This window comes from Apiospora kogelbergensis (assembly GCF_038363985.1).
Source record: "Apiospora kogelbergensis strain CBS 113332 chromosome Unknown utg000009l_segment0_segment0, whole genome shotgun sequence".
Taxonomy (NCBI): Eukaryota; Fungi; Ascomycota; class Sordariomycetes; order Amphisphaeriales; family Apiosporaceae; genus Apiospora; species Apiospora kogelbergensis.
Window position 1 is genome coordinate 3,075,618 of NW_027117426.1, and position 15,797 is coordinate 3,091,414.

General features: G+C 53.0%; 5 protein-coding genes across 5 annotated transcripts; 3 read left to right on the forward strand and 2 right to left on the reverse strand.

Moving 5' to 3' along the window:
• Positions 1-1,469: 1,469 nt before the first annotated feature.
• On the forward strand, positions 1,470-4,115 carry PG998_014074 (membrane copper amine oxidase; the record flags this gene model as incomplete). The annotated part of the gene is made up of 4 exons (XM_066880890.1): positions 1,470-1,783; positions 1,839-3,461; positions 3,594-3,755; positions 3,842-4,115. The coding sequence occupies 4 exons, from the start codon at positions 1,470-1,472 to the stop codon at positions 4,113-4,115; spliced, it is 2,373 nt and encodes a 790-aa protein (XP_066725029.1).
• A 1,780-nt stretch (positions 4,116-5,895) lies between these two features.
• PG998_014075 (citrate exporter protein) lies at positions 5,896-7,642 on the forward strand (the record flags this gene model as incomplete). Its single annotated transcript, XM_066880891.1, has 4 exons — positions 5,896-6,096; positions 6,170-6,410; positions 6,476-6,544; positions 6,612-7,642. 4 exons carry the CDS (start codon positions 5,896-5,898, stop codon positions 7,640-7,642), a joined length of 1,542 nt encoding a protein of 513 aa, XP_066725030.1.
• Positions 7,643-8,616: 974 nt separating this feature from the next.
• Positions 8,617-10,213, forward strand: PG998_014076 (uncharacterized protein; the record flags this gene model as incomplete). Its single annotated transcript, XM_066880892.1, has 5 exons — positions 8,617-8,739; positions 8,834-8,943; positions 8,981-9,069; positions 9,283-9,399; positions 9,525-10,213. The coding sequence occupies 5 exons, from the start codon at positions 8,617-8,619 to the stop codon at positions 10,211-10,213; spliced, it is 1,128 nt and encodes a 375-aa protein (XP_066725031.1).
• A 2,547-nt stretch (positions 10,214-12,760) lies between these two features.
• On the reverse strand, positions 12,761-13,561 carry PG998_014077 (uncharacterized protein; the record flags this gene model as incomplete). The annotated part of the gene is made up of 1 exon (XM_066880893.1): positions 12,761-13,561. One exon carries the CDS (start codon positions 13,559-13,561, stop codon positions 12,761-12,763), a length of 801 nt encoding a protein of 266 aa, XP_066725032.1.
• A 1,308-nt stretch (positions 13,562-14,869) lies between these two features.
• Positions 14,870-15,559, reverse strand: PG998_014078 (uncharacterized protein; the record flags this gene model as incomplete). Its single annotated transcript, XM_066880894.1, has 2 exons — positions 14,870-15,258; positions 15,325-15,559. 2 exons carry the CDS (start codon positions 15,557-15,559, stop codon positions 14,870-14,872), a joined length of 624 nt encoding a protein of 207 aa, XP_066725033.1.
• Between the last annotated feature and the right edge of the window lie 238 nt (positions 15,560-15,797).

The following is a 15,797-nucleotide window of genomic DNA, read 5'->3' on the forward strand; positions in this document are numbered from 1 at the left end:
GGGAGAAACGGTTATACTTCCCCCTGTCTTGCCGCGTGGGTTTCACATTTGTGGGATGACAGCAGTTTAGGAAGGCTGTCGTGAAAATAACCTTTTGTTTTGTCCGAGTGGCAGACTGGCGTCAGTCTGTGCTAATGTTTGGGGCTCCAGCTAGGAGGAGATATCTCGGAGTGTCACATTTCATATCGACACGCCTTGGTGTTGATTAATGGCTTGTTCACGCTATTCTCCCGCATTATAATATCATCATGAGTTGATAGCAAACCTGAACTGCAGTACTTATAATCACAATAAACAGCTTCCAATATGGGGTCTGGACAGGGTCATATGCGTATAGATAGGCCTGTGATAAGGTTCGTCCCTGGATTAGCAAGTCTATTCCAAACATGCAATACTATCCCTGTAGGACACGGCTATATTTCCGTTCGTTTTCTTTCCTGGTGGAAGTGTTGAAACGTGTTTCTCCGACTTGAAACTTTTGATCGCAGCCACCTTCGTAATAGTTCCTGTCACCGCCACGGCATGCCCGTAGGCCGTAATATTCCCCCAAGCCTCTGGCCGTCGCTAGAATAACCTATCACGGTAGATCGCCTGTCGTAAAATACACAACCCTGTAGCCATTGGCAGGGTTGTAACAACCCCTGCCTCTCCTTGTCTCACATCCTACGGGGCTAGCCAAAGAGTACTTGTGGTTGCATTCCGGGCCGGCACTCAAGGACGGCCGGACGTCTTGTTCTTGGCATCCCCGGCGGGCCAGACATATCATCGGCTCCGGCTTCACCGCGCTGCGCTTAGCAAACGTGTCGATATATTGCATTGAGGCGCGAACTGCCTGTCTTGACAACAGAGCAAACAATAAAAGCACGTAGATTGGTAGTTGTGTAAATTTGCTATTTGCAATAGCTGACTGTGTTGGTCTCGGCTATCTCGGCTCTTTCCCGTTATAGCGGCTGTATGGGCTCCCGATATAGCGTTTATAGAGGCTCACGGGCCATCTCTCGATAGCCCTGTCTATCAAAGTCCTTCATATTCTTCTGCTTTGAACTAGTGGGCTACGCCGTTATCAGGCAAGCGGAACCGGCCAAATCCCCTGCCGTTCTGCTTCTTCCCCATATGTTTTGCCAATAAAACGCCGGCACGATTTCCGCGCTCCAATCGAGCCCCGGTTCTGCTGCAGGAGCTCCTCAGCTCACGCCGCAAGACGAGCCGAGCTGAAAAGCACTCGTCATATGCTGCAAGTAGATGTGTTTGCATTGGCACCATGGCTTGGGTTTATACGAAAGGACGTAAGATAGTCTATGCAGGATCCCGGATAATGCATGAAGAGATGGACGAGGATCGGATCTCGCTGCGAACACTATGCGTATAAGTACCCGTCAATGTCACCCCAGCATGCAGTCTGACTCGTAATGTCAGGCCAAGCCACTGCAATCCTCTGAGCCAAGCCTTTGCCTCGTGCTGCAGTAAAGATGCTACCCAAGTTTCTTTACGTTGCCCTTCTGGGCCAGTTTTGCGTCGCCGTCTCTCCTTCTCGGCCCGCTGGTCCCTCCCGGTTGGAGAACAGGAGGCTTACGGGCAGACAGTACGGCGCCCTCAACCACACAACAACACCCCAGTTGTGTTCCTCGCAGGCTCCGAAAACGACCGCACCCAAAGAGAATGTGTGGGCTCCCATCTCAGGCCCCGACACGGCCGCCGTCATCAGTTGGCTTGCCCAGCAGGCTGAGCTCAACTTGACCATTCCTACGATTACTGGCACTAATGGGACTTGGCATAACAGCGTGTAAGTCTACCTGATCCAGGCTCTCACGTCCCACTGATATCTGATGGATGGACAGGATCCTTGTAGAGTCCATGATGCCAAACAAAACAGCTGTGCTGCCGTATCTGGACGGGACCGCTCCCGCCCCGGCACGCTACGCCCACGTGCTGCTCAGCAATCGTGCTTCGGAGACCCCGACATACCAGGATATCCTGGTCGGGCCTTTGCCGATCGACGATGCCACGGCAAAGTACTACCCGCTCGAGTACCCCTTCACCCGTAAGACTGAGGGCAAGTGCCGCAGCCTAGACGCCGATGTCTTGAATGCTTTTGAGTCCTGGCTGTATCCGATTGGTCGCTCGATCGAGGATATCGCACTGGACCTGTGGAATGGTACGCTGAGCGGGTACGAGAACGATACTTTGGGACTCGTTTTCACCGACCCCGTATGGCAAGGCGAAGATGGCACCGTTAAGCGTTGGTACAGTGTGGTCCGCGGCCCAAGCGGCCTGTTCAACACTGCCAGTATCAACACGGCAGGCCTCTACGTCAAGTCGGACGTGACGGGCCGTGACCCCAGCAAGTGGAAGGTCGAAGGCTGGTACTATAACGGCGTCTTCTACGAGACCACCGAAGCCTTCCGCACCGCCTACTTCACCCCCGGCTTCGAGAAGATCGGCCGGGACCCCGATGGCCAATGGGCTTGGACAGAGCGCCAAGGGGACCCGTACCCTGGCGACGACACCCCGCCACCGATGGCTGTCGCCGCGGGCCCTCCCCGCCACAAGGTCGACGTGGATAGGCAGTACGTAGAATGGATGGACTTTAGTTTCTACCTAGGTTTCACCCGGGACACAGGCCTGGCCTTTTACGACATTAGTTACAAGGGCGAGCGCATCATGTACGAACTGGGACTGCAGGAAGCGCTCGCCCATTACGCCGGCAGCGACCCCTGGTCGTCACACATCGCCTACCTCGACAGTTACTATGGCTTTGGCACTAACACGTACGAGCTGGTCAAAGGCTATGACTGCCCAAAGTACGCAACCTACTTGAACACGTCGTACTATAGCGAGGAGAAGACGTACACGCACACCGACAGCATCTGCCTGTTCGAGTTCGACGCCGACGCGCCCATCCAGCGGCACGCGACCAAGACCTCGGTGACCGTGTCCAAAAACGTCGAGTTCGTCGTCCGTGCCGTTGCGACGGTGGGAAACTACGACTACACCTTCTCCTACACGTTTGCCCTGGACGGCGGCATCTCAGTAGACGTGAAGGCCTCGGGGTACATCTCGGGCGCTTTCGCGGCGCACAACGAGGGGTTCGGGTACAAGATCCACAAGGGCCTCAACGGTGCCATGCATGACCACGTGCTCAACTTCAAGGCCGATCTTGACGTTCTTGGCACGGCCAACACGGTTCAGTTGGTGAAGAACAAGCCCGTCTCCCGCACCTACCCGTGGTCCGACGGCGAGGTCGTCAACACCATGGAGCTTGAGCGCACGTTTATCGGCAACGAGGATGAAGGCCGCTTCAACTGGGAACCCAACGGCCAAGGGCAGGTCATCGTCGTTAACAAGGACCAGAAGAACGAGTGGGGTGAATACAGGGGCTGGCGCGTTCTGCCAAGTACTCCGGGGTCCCATCTGTCTATTATAAACTCGACGGTCACGAGGAGCACGACACATTTCGCCGAGTAAGTTCGAAACTCTCCTGATTCAGCTGCACGCGCACACGATGGAGTCTGGGAAAACCCAGCCATCTGGTTCAATACGAGCTTCAAGAACGGTATTGACAGATTGGACTAACCTAAACGCCAACCCCTTAGATACGACGTTTCCATCTCGCGTGCCAAAGATACGGAACCACGGGCCACGCATCCGTACGGGAACCAAGACACACGCAACCCTCCCATCAACTTCGCCGAGTTCTTCGACGGCGAGTCGTTAGAGCAGGAGGACATAGTTCTCTGGGTGAACCTTGGGATGCAGTAAGTTTCGTTTTTCTTTTCTCCCTCTCTCCCTCCTGGCGTCCCTTGCCAGCCACCAGGGGAAAAGGTTACTCACCTCTGCCAAGTCACATCCCGCACACGGGAGATCTTCCCAACACAGTCATGACGGCGGCACAGGCCAGCATCAGATTTGCGCCATCCAACTACTTCGACGGCGACCAGTCAATCCGGTCCCGCAGCCAGATTCGCGTCAACTATGACCAAGGCCAGGTGACGAGCCTGAGCAAGGCTGGACGCGAACCCGTCTGCGAGTCGACGCTGATGGGGTACTCGGGCGACAGCGTCATCAACAAGTACCCCTATGACCCGAACAATGTATTTTATGAGATGGCTGGTTGAATGCAGCAACACACACGAGACCACAGATGATTGAGAACCAGGGAGGATGGGCAGGTGCCGCCGTCCGGGTGGGGATGTTGAGGTGATTAGCCAGAGGGACAGAAGCCGTCTAATAACAAATGGGCGATCGACCAACTTGCAGGAAGTAATGTGATGGGCAGGAGAAATGGGAAACTGATGAGCCATGCCGCCAGTAGTTGCCGAGCGCTGTGAGAGAAACGCCACATCCCGACGTCACGCATTCAAGGAAGTAAGTGGCTTTGCTAGACTCGAGAATGCGGCGCCGGTCTGGGGCGCCGGGCAGGACTTCACATGGGCCTCGGCCTCTTTTCGGAGTGGCGTGGCTTCTGCCACTGTGGTGACCAGGACCTTTCGGGAACGACAAGAACATTGATGGGCCATGGGCCACGTAAGGTCGGCTCGGGCTTCTTCTTCCCATATACCTCCAGCACCCCTTTGCTTGTGTTTGGAATCCCGCTCAAATGCGCCAGGACGAGGCGACATACTTACTCTCCCAAACACGGCAAGGTTTCACAGTCCCGCTCCAGGCCGGTGTTCCTGCGTGGCTGGCTAGCCGTATAAGACAAGCCGAAGTGATGTGCGTATGCAGTTCGGATGGTTTGGCCATGGCACGGCGACCAAGGAGAAATGTTCTGATTCTGGAAAACTTTCAAACCCAAATTGTTTCGACCACACCGAGCATCTGACTAGACGTAAATAGACGCGTTGTCATGCTGGAAGACGTTCATCCCGTCTTTCGGTCAGTCAGTCTGTGCTCCCTCGCCGCCAGATGGACACACGGGATGTCCAGATCCTCCCGACTAATAGAGTCCAGCCTAGTCGGCGAGCCCATTCGGACTCGCCCGATCCCCTTAAAGTTAGTTACCTTGCAGCTGCGCCTTCCATTCGAGCCAAACTTTGGTGTTTCTGTGCCTAAAACCTGTTTCAGGAAACATGGAACACATCCAATCTGCTGGCGAAGACCTCATGTTTCCAGCAAATGCTAACTCGGTGGGCGGCTGAACAGATGCCGTCGCGGCCAAGGTGCGGATGGTCAAAGTTATTACACGAATCGGATCTGAGCGAGTTCCTGTGTCTGTTTCACCTACTGCAGCCCGCTGTGCGACCTTGTGCATCTCCACGGCAAACCCGAGCAGCAGCCGTGAGATACATGCCACGCAACGGCAGACCACGTCATTGAGCTGGTATCCCTCAAGGTCTCCCGAGTGAATCGAGCCACCGAGGCTTGAACCCTATGTGACAAAGATAGCAACCTGCCCACAAATTAGACGTCCGATGTCAATGAGTCCCGGAGGCTAGAAGGCCAGGAGGTGGTGGGTCTGGCGTGTTTCGTCATGAATCTATAGTCGAGCGATTTCGATCGAAAATTGCCCTTGTCCAGCCCTTCGCCATCGCCAAGACCCAAAAATGCGCAAAAGGCTGCAGGGCCGCTCGTCTTACCATCATAGGGCTCGAGGTGGTGACGCGTTCCGCGGACTAGAAGACGTCCTGGAGTCGAGAACTCATGTCCAAGTACAATATAACTTCGGATTCTTCCCATTCTACCGATGTTTTCTGTCATTCCTCCATTCTCCTGTGTCTTCACGCCCTGAACTTATCACCTGAATAGTCCACACAACACCCTCCAATGGGTTCAAAATCGCAAGAAACATCCACCAACACCGGCCGGCTGCCCGGGAACCGACCCCCCACTGAGTCCGAGATCCCGTCCAATACCAGGAGATCTTCGATAACGCTTGGCGGATCAGGTTCTGAAGACATGGACGAGAAGGCTCCCGCACCCATAACACAGGAAGAGGTGGTTACGTCTCAAACTGCCCCTCAAGATGCTTCCCAAGATGCTCCCCATCGCTTCAGCAAAACCGCTAAGAAGTGGATGCTTTTTCTGATATCCTGCGCTGCGCTCTTCTCCCCACTGGCCAGCAGTATCTACTTCCCTTCGACCAAGGCCATATCTAGTGTAAGCCATGCTGTCCTGACTTGGCAATCATGAACACGGATCATAAGGGAGAGTGGGCTGACTAGTTGTGCAGGATCTCCATGTCAGCCTAGACAAAGTGCATCTGAGCATTACCATCTTCATGTACTTGCAAGGCATCGCCCCCAGCTTTTGGGCGCCGCTGGCCGACGCCAGAGGGCGACGAATCACATTTATTGGCACCTTTGTCGTCTTTCTCGTGGCAAACATCGGTCTGGCCACTTCCGATAGCTATGCCAGTTTGATGGGATGGCGCGCACTTCAAGCCGTAGGAAGCGCTGCCACCATCCCTATAGGTATGCCATTATGGGAAGAACTATACATGGATTGACGCACCAGTACTCACCATCATGGTCTGCAGGCTCGGGTGCAATCAATGATTTTACTTCGAGAGCCGAAATTGGTGGCTTCATCGGCATCTTCAGTGGCAGTAAGCAGCATCCTCCCGTCATTGTTCGGAAGAGGTGTTGTTGTTTCAAATACTAACGTCGTTGTAGTGCGGCAACTCGGCCAGGCATTAGGTCCTGTCATTGGCGCCCTCCTCACCCAGTGGCTGCGGTGGCATTCTATCTTCTGGGCGCTCTTGATAATGGGCTCCATTACGCTCGCTGCCATCATCGTTTTTTTGCCCGAGACACTGCGATCCATCGCTGGCGACGGTAGTATCCGGCTGCATGGCATCCACAAGCCCCTATGGTACTCGATCAAAGACCAGCCCTACGTCGATGACGGCCGCCGGCGCCCTGAAATGCAGCCCGTAAACATCGGCAAGCTCGTGTTGGAGCCGGTCAAGATGCTCGGCGAGAAGGATGTTCTCGTGAACCTGCTTTTTGGGGCCGCTCCCTACACTATCCACTCCATGGTGACGGCCTCCGCCACGGCCATGTTCAAGGACACTTTTGGCATGAGCCAACTGCAGGTCGCCGCCTCATTCCTGGCCAACGGTGCGGGCATCGTCCTCGGGTCTTATACCACCGGCAAGGCGCTAGACATGTACTACAAGCGCTACGATGCCAAGTACCGGCGCGAGCACCACATTCCCGAGGGTCTATCACTGAAAACGAGGCTGCTGAGGGATTTCCCCTTGGAGCACGCGCGCCTGCAGACGACATGGTTCGTGACGCCCATCTTCATCGCGACCGTCTGCATCTACGGTTACGCCATCGCGCTCAAGAGCCTGCCCGCGGTGCTGGTGCTCCAGTTCATCATCTCCTTCTGCGCCATGTCGGTGCTCGCGGCCAACACCACGCTCATGCTCGACATGTTCCCGCATGCCGCGGCCAGCGCCACCGCCGTCAACAACCTCGTGCGTTGCCTCGTTGGCGCCACGGGTGTCGCCGTCGTCCAGCGTCTCATCGAGGGCGTCGGCCAAGGCCCCAGCTTTTTGATATTCGGCATCCTCACGGCCCTCATGACGCCCTTGCTCGCGCTCGAGTGGCACTTTGGGCAGCGCTGGAGAGCGGAGCGCATGGCCAGAGAGGAGGCGAAAGAAAAGGCGCAGAAGGAGCGAGCGCAATCCCCGTGCTAATTGTGTTTTCTTCCTACCAGTGGCGCAAGATTTGGGTTGGGTAGAAAACTTGCTCTTTTCTGTTTGTCTTTGTTTTCCTTTCCCTTTTTCAATCCGCATCTCCGGGGTTGATCCGTGTGTTGCAACGACTCATGAATAGAGGAATTGGGAAAGTTGGCGATCGGCGTTGGCAGATTGGAGTTGAATTATCTTGGGATACAACTTTGCACACGATACCTGTTACTATTTCGTAGCGTAACTGCAGCGAAGACATGCGTTTGGCCTTTGGCAATATACATACTTTTTAATCTCTAGAATGGTCCTCGTGTGATATGAGGAGGTGCGAGTCTGCTATCGACTAGACAAGTTTGGTGCGTTATTGCATGCGATGTATACCCCCCCTGGCTCGTATGTGAAAGAAGGTGGATGTGCCAAGGCCGGTCTCCAGAGAATCCCCCGATTTCCCCGTCTCCCTTCGCCTTTCGCGTGCATGGGCTCCATGCCTGCCCCCTGTCGGGTCACCCAACTGCTAGCTGCCTGCAAGCTGAGAGCCAACCGCATGTTGCCATTACCGTCTTCGCCGTTGGATCGAGGGGCTGGCTGCGCTACACCGAGTCCGACTTAACCGCTCGACTCACCGTGCCAGAATGCCGGCGAGTCGGAAAGAAAGGCGCTGCGTACGACTTCTCCTGTTTGCTGCTGCTGCATGCGCAGCTTACCATCCTCCCACCCATGCGCCACCCCTTGCGCCGTCAGCGTACAGGAACGAGCGGATTCATCCTCCCCGCGTTTGACGAGAGACGCAGGAGACAAAGATGATGGTCCATCCATCACCCCTCTCCGCCATCCGCATTCTTGAGCCAAGCTTGCCTTTTCTTTTTTACCCCAAGTTCCGACGACTTACCGGCACCAGCCCTGGGCTCCACTTACCACATCCTCCTTACCTTCCGAAATCCCCATCCGGCCGGTTCATCAAGGCCATTAGTCGGTTCAGAATGGAGCAAGGAGGCCGAGGAGCGGCGGCAGCGGCGGCGGCAGCCATGAATTACAATTACAACAAATCTCGCACATCATATTCGGACCATTCCATGGCTTCCGCGTCTGGTAACGAATATGCAGTATGTTTGTCCGACGCATGATTTCCCTTCATCCCACCCTTCTCGCTAATTTAGCGGCTAACGCAAGGTACCCCCTACCTTCAAGGACAGCCAGATATCGAAGTCATCTGGGTCGGTTGCCTCAAGCGAGTTTTGGCCCTTGTTGAGAAATGACGGGAGCGACTCGGATGAGGCCCTCAGTGCGCCTCGAGTCGGCAAGAGGAGGTAAGCGCACTTGCACTATGGCATTTATATGTCACAGGTCGGACTCTGCTACGTTCTTGATGCTGATCGTGGCCAGAAGTTCGGGCCGCAGGGCCAATATCATCCGGAATATTATCAGCGCCGTTGGTCAATCCACCCCAGAGACCACCACCACATATCCAGGTTATTACCAGGAGACGTTCCCAGACGACCAAGCAGTCAGTTGTGGCCTCATTGTCCAAAACATATACATCGTATGCTGATGTTTGTCCTCTCGGTAGCGGCAAAGATATATAAATGGTGGGAAGATTCGCTTATCTTTGATGCGGGCTTGAGAACGAGAAAGTTAACCACCCATAGCCTTGCAACACCGGGCGATTGCTGACGTGTGGGATGGGAAGCTTCAGTTGTGCCCCTTTCCCAAGCCAGCAAAAGTGCTTGATGTGGGCACAGCTAGTGGGTTATGGGCACTGGTCGGTACCTTGCTGCACAATACTGAGAGAAGCCCCGTTTTGCTGACTCGCTGCAGGAGTTTGGCAAGCGCCCTGTGTGATTTGATAACCGGTTTCTTGCCATCGCTAACATCGCTGTGACACGCGTAGGTACCAAGAACCCAGCCTGTCAGATCGTGGGTATCGACGTCGAGCCTGTGGTACCACCATTCACACTCCCTAATTGCTCCTTTGAGACGGTGGATATTACCAAGCCTTGGCCCTTCGAAACCAAGTTTGACTATATTCATGCTCGAGGTGTGCCCGACTTCCCACCCAAAACAAGGGAGGCCGTCTTCGACTCCATGTGGAACCATCTGAGCCCTGGCGGCTGGATAGAATGCACGAACTGGGTGATGAGGCTTCAGTCTGCCGACCGCTCGACAGAAGGGACGCGTTGTGAGCAATGGTTTCGTGCCATCGAAAAAGGTAAAGATATATCTTGGTATTTTCCGTCACATGTTGGAACCTTTCGATGGCTGACTGCGGGGGCAGGCGTGAGCGAGATGGGTGGCTCGCTGTACTTCCCCTTCAAGTGGCAGCCACTTATGACGGCGCGTGGGTGCGTAAACCTCCAAGTCAGGCGGTATCCGGTTCCCCTGAACACATGGCCGCCGAGCGAGCGGCTGCAGAAGATCGGGTCCATGATGACCGAAAACATCCTGTCCGTGGTCGATACGGTTACTAGCACAGTGTTGGGAGGGGCTCTGAAGTGGCCGGAAAAGGACTGTGATGCCATCATAAGCGATTTTCACAAGGAATTGCCGGATACGAGTCATCACCCGTTTATCATACTGTAAGCTTCGAATACGCTGCGGTGCCCAAGGGGAGCGTAGGACTGACGGTAGATCTAGCATGACGACGTATGGGCAGAAACCGCTCTGACGCAGGGTCCCGACAACGGGAGATGAGCGAGTCTGAGAGGTGGTGGCGGTTGAATTTCAAGCCTAATTGTCACTGGCCTATCGGGTAGACCTTGCGATTATGATGAGCTAACTACCAAGCTGCAAGGGGCGCCAGACACAGCAATCATTGGTGCTACGCCTATCGTAGTCTGCAGTGTGTATTATGAAGCGCGATTTACGCCCCCAAGACGGGAACTGCGACGCACCACCACCTCTGAGAATGGACACCGCCCACTTAGACGTAGACCCTGATTGGAAATACATGGCAGTTTCTTCGGTCCAACCTTCTATCCCTATTTTCGGCACCTTCCGGCTGGTATGGAGAACACATGTATGCATGGCGAAGTCTTTGATTGCAAGACCCAAGACCCAAGACGAAGTCTGGATAGATCTGAACTGGATACAATATTTGTGTTTTAAGTTAGCAAAGCAGAGACAATCAACATTATACATTATTTGTAATCGAGAAAGCGCTGTCGTACCTCCCGGGTTTAGCCCCCTTTCCCGATTAGGTATTACGCAGCCCTATACCCCTACTAGCCAGTTGTACTCGATGCTTCTTCGTCGCTCAAAAGCATATCGTTAATATATACTAGTAGGTAGGGGCAGTGTCTTTACCTAAGTTCTATCGCGCGGGCGCGGGGATGGGAGGTCGCGCATAGACGATAAGCGGGCTGCATCGTCCATACGCTCCCTCTATCCCCTGTGGTACTCCAAAGATTCCTTAGGCCGGATGTTGTGAGAATCACGTAGTTGTTGCAGAGCCCGTCTGGGAACTTCTTCGGCAGAGAAGGAAGGTGGGCGAGGTGAGATGGTCGGCGGCGCACTTGCTGCTCTTCCCATCGCTGGTAGGAACTATGTCAACCATCGTGACATCGTGATGAAGCAGAGGGCATTTGCACATGTCAACTGGAGGAGCAGACGGGGACGGAAATCGTATAAATAGTCCCCTTCTCTCCCCATCCTCGACGCGTTGCTTTACCCATATCTTGCCATCTTCATTCGCAACACCACCATTTCATCACCAACGTCCATAATCTCTTCTCTTCTCTTCTCTCCTCTCTTCTTCTCTTGCCTTTCAAGTCTTCCATACCGCATCTTCCAACTGTCCAACAACTTACTCACGTCCAACACCGTCCTCCTTTTCGTTCATCGTTGTCTCATGCCCTGCTCTGGTTCCCATCGTCACCAGACTCTCTCGTCTTCGTCTCGACACACACTACCCTGCTCTGGTCCACGCCAAAAAGACTCAGCTTCTCCCTTCCCTCTCTCGTCTTCATGCTGGCACGCTATGCCCTCGCGATCACACTTGTGCCTTTCCTCTCCTTTGGCCATGCTTCTCAAGATCTCAGCTAAGCTCGATCCGTCTTGGTCGGTCAGCCTTTCGACGTGCCTCGACTCTCGGAACAGGACCTCGATTGCTTCGTCATCATCGACCTTCAAATACGGCTTTTGCAACCAATTCCCCCAACAGGTGCCTGCTTCTAGGCCACGATCGCCGACGAGGCCCTTTCCACGTCTGCCCTTTGATCTGCTGGAATCACCCAGTTCTGACGAACAAAGGTAGGTGGTGTGCGGAAATTTGAGACTGTATGATGCCAGGCATACACTCAATGGGTGTCATTGAGGGAGGTCCTGGTAGATGATTATTATTATTGCAATGATCCCTTCCAACCACCTTGGGGTGCGGCTTCGGCTGACCCCCCAAATCAAATTTCCCAGGTTCCGACTTATTTATACGTTTTTCCAAACCACCACCGACATTAGGTTTCTCCGACACCGAGTCCCACACCAAGGATATAGATTTCCATGTACCTAGTTGAAGACGTGGTGGCATGAAGATGACGAACCTTTGCATCCCCTCCTGACCTGGTTCATGATGCAATATTGTTATGTCTTCCAGGTTGTGAAGTAGACAGGATGAAGAAGAAAATGCAGACAGGTAGGTACAGAATAAATAAGTGACTTCAACTGTGCCACTGGACAGCCACGGGCACTGCGGCACCTGCTAGTTACTTATACTTACTTATATACAGCATATAGAAGTGCTTCCAGTGCACAGGACAAGGAACTGAACGGCTAGTCAGTGTAGGGTCAAGTACTTCGTACACCAGAGGTATCACTACCTACCTTATCCCCTCGCTGTTATACCAACGAGCGATTCTCACATCATTCATTACCCATAAAATTCATTTATTCGTCAATCCGCCTCCACTCCTTCTACACTCTTCCAATGTCTCATGGAGAGCTTTGATATAAGAAATCGAAAACCCAACGTTGTGTTTGAATTCAGTTGGATTGCTAACAGCAAAAGTTCGAGTACCATTCCTGAGGCGATGGATTAGAAACTTGTTGCCTTCTTGTTTTTTGTTGGGCCGTGTCGTGCCGCATTGTAATATCGTGGCAACAGTATAAACTGACACAATTTCTTTTTGGATGGCTTTAGTCAAAGCCTGCGGCCTTCCAGGTATGCTGACGGGTCCTGCAATCATAAGTTGAGACGTGTTGGCCGTCAATGAGACCCTGGAGGATCAGCGGCAGGTCCGTTGTATCCTTGACCCGCCGGATGAAGTCGAATACACCCGGGCTCTCCCAGATGCACCCCGTGAGGTCGAAGTCGTACAGTGAGATGCAATGGGGGCCGAGCCACGTGCTGTAGATAGTCCGATGGGCGTCCCTCTGCTGGTGGTAGACGTACTGGCCCTTTTGATTGTCGTGGATGGAGTGCAGACGCAGGTGAGGCCGGTATCGGATGCTGTAGAGATGCCTCTGGCATCTGAAATGATGTTGCTCCAGCTGTTGTATATCCTGTACTTGCTCCTGGTCTGGAAGTTGTGGTAGTTGCTGCTGCTGCTGCTGCGGCTGCTGCTGTTGTTGCAGATCTTGTTGCAGATCTTGCTGTTCTTGCTTCACGACAACATCAGGAGGGGGGGCGGCCGCTGGAGGACGTATAACCTGGACCCGGGGCCGGTCAGGGTTCTCAAGGGCCCGGGTTTGGATAATCAGACGGTAGTTTACCGCCGCTTCCGGTTGGTGAAGCTCTTCTATTCTGGCGGCTCTGTTCTCAGGTGACCAATAACCGACGACGCGTATTCGGCAAGGCCTCTCACGCTGGCGTTGTTGTCCAGAAGCAGAGCGGACCACATGGCGAGCTTCGCTGGCCGGGGTTCCAAGTTCATTGGCAGCTCGGGTAGCAGCCACCCGTCTGGCAGTGGGCCGAAGGCTGTAACGAGAGAACGACATGATGATTATAGGCAATGGATTATCTGTTGTGCCGTAGGAAAGTGGCTGGAGACCAAGTTGGTGATGATATAGGGGTGGCCAGGAAATTGACTCAAGCACATGCGGGTATTTTTGGAGATGAATGCCAGATTTAGAAGCAGAGAGGATATGTTTGAGAGCCTTTCTGTGTCCTGGGGATTTGCTTGCGTGAGGATACTTTGTGATACTGGCAAGTATTGATTGAAGAAGAAACCCGGAAGAGTGTTGATTTGGCAAGAGAAGGCGAGGGTTCAGTTGCTGCGATCGAACAAGATGGTATTGAGTGGTGGTAAACAGAAGTATCTGCCAAGGAAAGAAGTGGTGTTTCGTGCTGAAAAAGTGCAAGAAGTTTTCTCTGACTGAGAATTGGTTTGAATATAACCTGTCGACGGACCGTGAAAAATAGAACAGTACGGGTGCCTCGCCGCAGTGTGAGTCAAGCCCATTCGGAGAAAGGTGCAAGCAAACTCAACTTTGTATCATACTTCGAACGAGTTTGGCTACCTATAGCAGGGGAACAAAAGGCCGGCAGTGCAGTCGTTGTAGTTGGTGGTTAGTGGTGAGTTATACTACTAAAAGCCCCGAGTCTAGCGACAGCATGATGGACAGACAGGGCAGGGCATCGTAACACTCACCCACTACCGTGCACAGTTAGCATTGCTCTGATAGCCTTTTACTCACCCAATAACTTTACAACTGTGGATTTTTATAGTTTAAGAAGTGAATTGTACCACCCAGTAGCCGACGAAGGTCAGTTAAATATATAGAAATAACATAGGATCCAGGTGATTTGTAAACAGTCGTTATTTGTCTGCAGTGCAAATGAAGTTAATTACCTACTTAAAATTAGTTAGTCCATTTATATATCATGCAGAAAAGAGCTGAGTCACCTATATGGGAATATAGTGATGTGCTTCGTAGACGGGACAATGGCCGTCGAGTTACGTTCAACATATAACTACTCATATCTGCTCATTAAATTATGGGCGCCACTGACCAAGTTGTGGACAGTGCAACTGAAACTCTGAAGAAGGTAAACCAACCTCATGTTGGCTTCTGCTGCAGTTCGCCGTATTCCGTTTCCAGTAAATAGGTATGACTTGGCCATGGTTCCTGGGGAGGAAAACCAAACTTTAAACTCTCTGGATCACTAGACATAGAGGCGACGCTATGCCAGTCGACTCCAGCGTCAGGCATCTAAGTAACGGTTGTGATGTTGTATTTCATTCAATTGTGTGCATCTCATATCGCCAAGTTGTAACTAAACTCGGAATCAACCAACTTTTCCCTTCAAGCCTTGCTCTCTCCATCCTTGGCGCCCTCGACCGCCTTTTCCTCGGGGGAGAAGTTCAAACTGACGCTGTTGACACAGTGACGCTCATCTGTGGGTGTGGCGTAGCCCTCTCCCTTAAATACATGACCAAGATGGCCGCCGCAGTTGGAGCAGACGATCTCAGTTCTGCTCATGCCCAGAGTGCTGTCTTCATGGCGTGTAACGGCACCCGGGATGCTGTCAAAGTATGCAGGCCAGCCACAGCCCGACTTGAACTTGTGATTGGCCTTGTAGATTGGGGCTTCACACCCAGCACAGGTGTAGACTCCAGACTCTGGCATGTGCTTGTCGTACTTTCCAGAAAAGGGGGCTTCGGTGCCCTTCTCTCTCAAAATACGGAATTGTTCTGAAAGAAGTATGAGCATATAGGAGTCTTGGGCAAGACAGGCTTGAGTCTATGCTATAAACGTACCTTTGTTGAGGACGGCGCGCCACTCGTCGTTGCTCCTCTGATCGGGATAAGACATCTTGCTAGAGGCAGAGCTTGACGAACCAAATAAACTACCAAGAAATGGGATGGTGGACATAGACTTCAGAGCTCGTGTACCACCGTAGATTGACTGACGTTGTGACGTGGCCCTGGTTCGAGTGAAGGTGGAAAAGGTGTAGAAGGTTCGAAGCAAACTGGAGAAGGGTGGCACGCGCATAACCTGCTGAGAGATGGTAGCGTGTTGGAGACCAGAGAAATGAGTCTGGGGTTCGAGACAGGAGAGAGAAATATATATATATACCGATTTATTGGCTTGGTTGACAGGTTAGAGGGGAGAAGATGTAGTAACAATATTTGGAATCATTCGTCGTCGTTCAAGTGACAAATCCCGACAGGGGGGTCGCGCCTATCATCAATGGCGTCACCTATCAGGTCAGCAATGACCCCCCTCACCA